This window comes from Pinus tabuliformis, chromosome 8, assembly GCF_031772625.1.
Source record: "Pinus tabuliformis cultivar Carrire ecotype Pingquan chromosome 8, CPIR1, whole genome shotgun sequence".
Classification (NCBI taxonomy): Eukaryota; Viridiplantae; Streptophyta; class Pinopsida; order Pinales; family Pinaceae; genus Pinus; species Pinus tabuliformis.
The window spans coordinates 1,904,908,679-1,904,910,795 of NC_142294.1; the positions used below are offsets into that span (position 1 = coordinate 1,904,908,679).

The 2,117-nt window shown below is 39.8% G+C and overlaps 1 protein-coding gene across 1 annotated transcript; it reads right to left on the minus strand.

The window, feature by feature from the left end:
- Window positions 1–262: 262 nt before the first annotated feature.
- Window positions 263–604, minus strand: LOC149244046 (exosome complex component rrp43-like). The gene has a single exon (XM_089371392.1). The coding sequence runs from the start codon at window positions 602–604 to the stop codon at window positions 263–265; it is 342 nt and encodes a 113-aa protein (XP_089227518.1).
- Window positions 605–2,117: the final 1,513 nt, after the last annotated feature.

Below are 2,117 nucleotides of genomic sequence, written 5' to 3' on the forward strand. Positions count from 1 at the left end.
ACTGCTAATTTGAACCATGACTGGAATGTACAAGGAATAATTGGTGAGTGTATTGAAGTTTCATTGCCATTAGCATTTCAGAATCTTATAGATTGAATGTCAAGCGAAGGAATTCGCTAGACACTGGAAGTGTGGATCTCTCAAGGACAAAGTACATGCATAGAAACACCTGCAAATATATTACAATTTAGTTAAACGAGTTAATGCTTTGTGGGTGAGTTTGAAGGAGCGATATGACAGTATACTTCATCAAATTCTCAAGTTAGTGGTTGCTCTTATCATTGTTTGTTGTCGTAGAAACAACTGGAAATCGCAAGTGTGAAAAGGCACCAATAGCTGCAAGCAAAGCAACAACAAACATAGCACCATCGACATCGAGATAGTATATATCCAAGTATGCCATCCAAGCTGCTTGTCCCTTTGGTATTGATAGTTCCTTTAAGTTGATAACCCCAGAACTCGCAAGGACGCTAAACAATTTCTCAGAAATCACAATTGTTGTATCTACAGGTCTGCTAGGCCGAACATCCGGAGAACAAATGGGTAGCATTTGAAAGCCGACAACAGTGTGCCCTTCATCCGGAGTGTTTCTAGTAGGCGTCATTGCTTCAAATTTCACTCCAGCCAACATGGTAGCACTTGGTTCCTCAGTGACTTCATGAATTTAGGTTTAAAACAGCGCATAAATTCAGCGCAGCTGGAGCCTTAAGTGGGCCAAGAAGCTAAACATGCGAAATTTGAAGTTTGAAATCCTTCCAGCACACAACGTTGGCCATCCACATTGTCCATCATGATGCCTACGCTAGCATTTTCTAATTTTTCACGGATCTTTTCCCCTGGTTAGTAACTCTAGTCTAGTATACTCGAGGTCATACATTTGATTCGCACCAAGCGAAAGAAGTTGAAGAAAAAAACGAAATAATCTTGGTCAGGAGTGGGTCTCCAAATGAGCTCGGTGTTGATCGCGATTATGGTGGTTCTGGCTATCATTGCCTCTGCTCGTGCTGGCATTGTGGGTATCAACTATGGTTGCAACTTGGTGGGTAGTCTTCTCACACTGAACCATATCTGAACTTTCAGCTTCTCTCTTTTCCTTCTTCCTTAAGTGCTGTCCAGAAAACAACAAACATATTTCTTGATGTGCTTCAAGTTTGCTCATAGTGATTAATTTTGTAAAGAAAACAAGCCACTCTATCAATTTCCATTTTTATTTAGGTTAAAAGAAGAAGAGGGCAATGTTGCTTCAGTACTCTTTTGTTGTAAGTTAAGATGGATTTAATTAATGAGGTTTTAGATTTATTAAATACCTTGATACATTCCACTGTTGATGGGAAGGTAAAAATCGACAAAGGCTCTCTCTCAAAAATTCATACATGTCTACAATATGCACAAGAACAGATTTATTTTTTGCAGCTTGAATCACAACTACAACAAGAGGAGTTACAAAAGTATAGTCATGATTCTAAACTTGTTTATGCTCAGAAAAATTCTCCTTTTGAGTCAGAAATTGCCTCCCATCAACATGCAGAGACTAATCAAAACAATAAATTTGAGGTTGATTCAAGAGCATATGTGAATGCAGATTTAGAAGTCCATCCCACACTTCCCAAGCCAATCATCAGACCTTGGGAAGAGCTTGTCCACAACAAGCATAGAACATGTCTTGGATATGATAAGGAGGTGTCCTTTCATATTCCAGACTACTCCAATCCAATCCAATTTCAAAGTGTTGGATTTCTTCATGACAATTCACCTTCAGCTTCTGCCCCTCTTCCACAGCAACAACAACATATTGTGAAATGCCAACATTGTGACCGAGTTGGCCATATGAAAGATCATTATTTTGATCTTCATCCATGTAAGCATTGCCGGTGATACCTCTTTAAAGAATTGGGGACACTTCCTCTAGCAAAAGAGTTCCAGGAATTGCATTAAGCATTCCAGAGTTGTTGGTCATCCTTAAACCATCACAGGTTGAGGTTCTCCCTTTTATGTGGGGTGAGACCTCCTTTTCAAGGTTGAAGGTTTCCCTCTTCAAAACATGAGGAGAACTTCCTCTAGCAGAAGACCTGAGCTTCATGCCAGACTTGGAAGAGTTTTGGGAACTGCACTAAGAA

What these genes read in the sequence shown, in the direction of transcription:
- LOC149244046 (XM_089371392.1), bottom strand. Translation starts at nt 604, where the DNA reads ATGACGCCTACTAGAAACACTCCGGATGAAGGGCACACTGTTGTCGGC.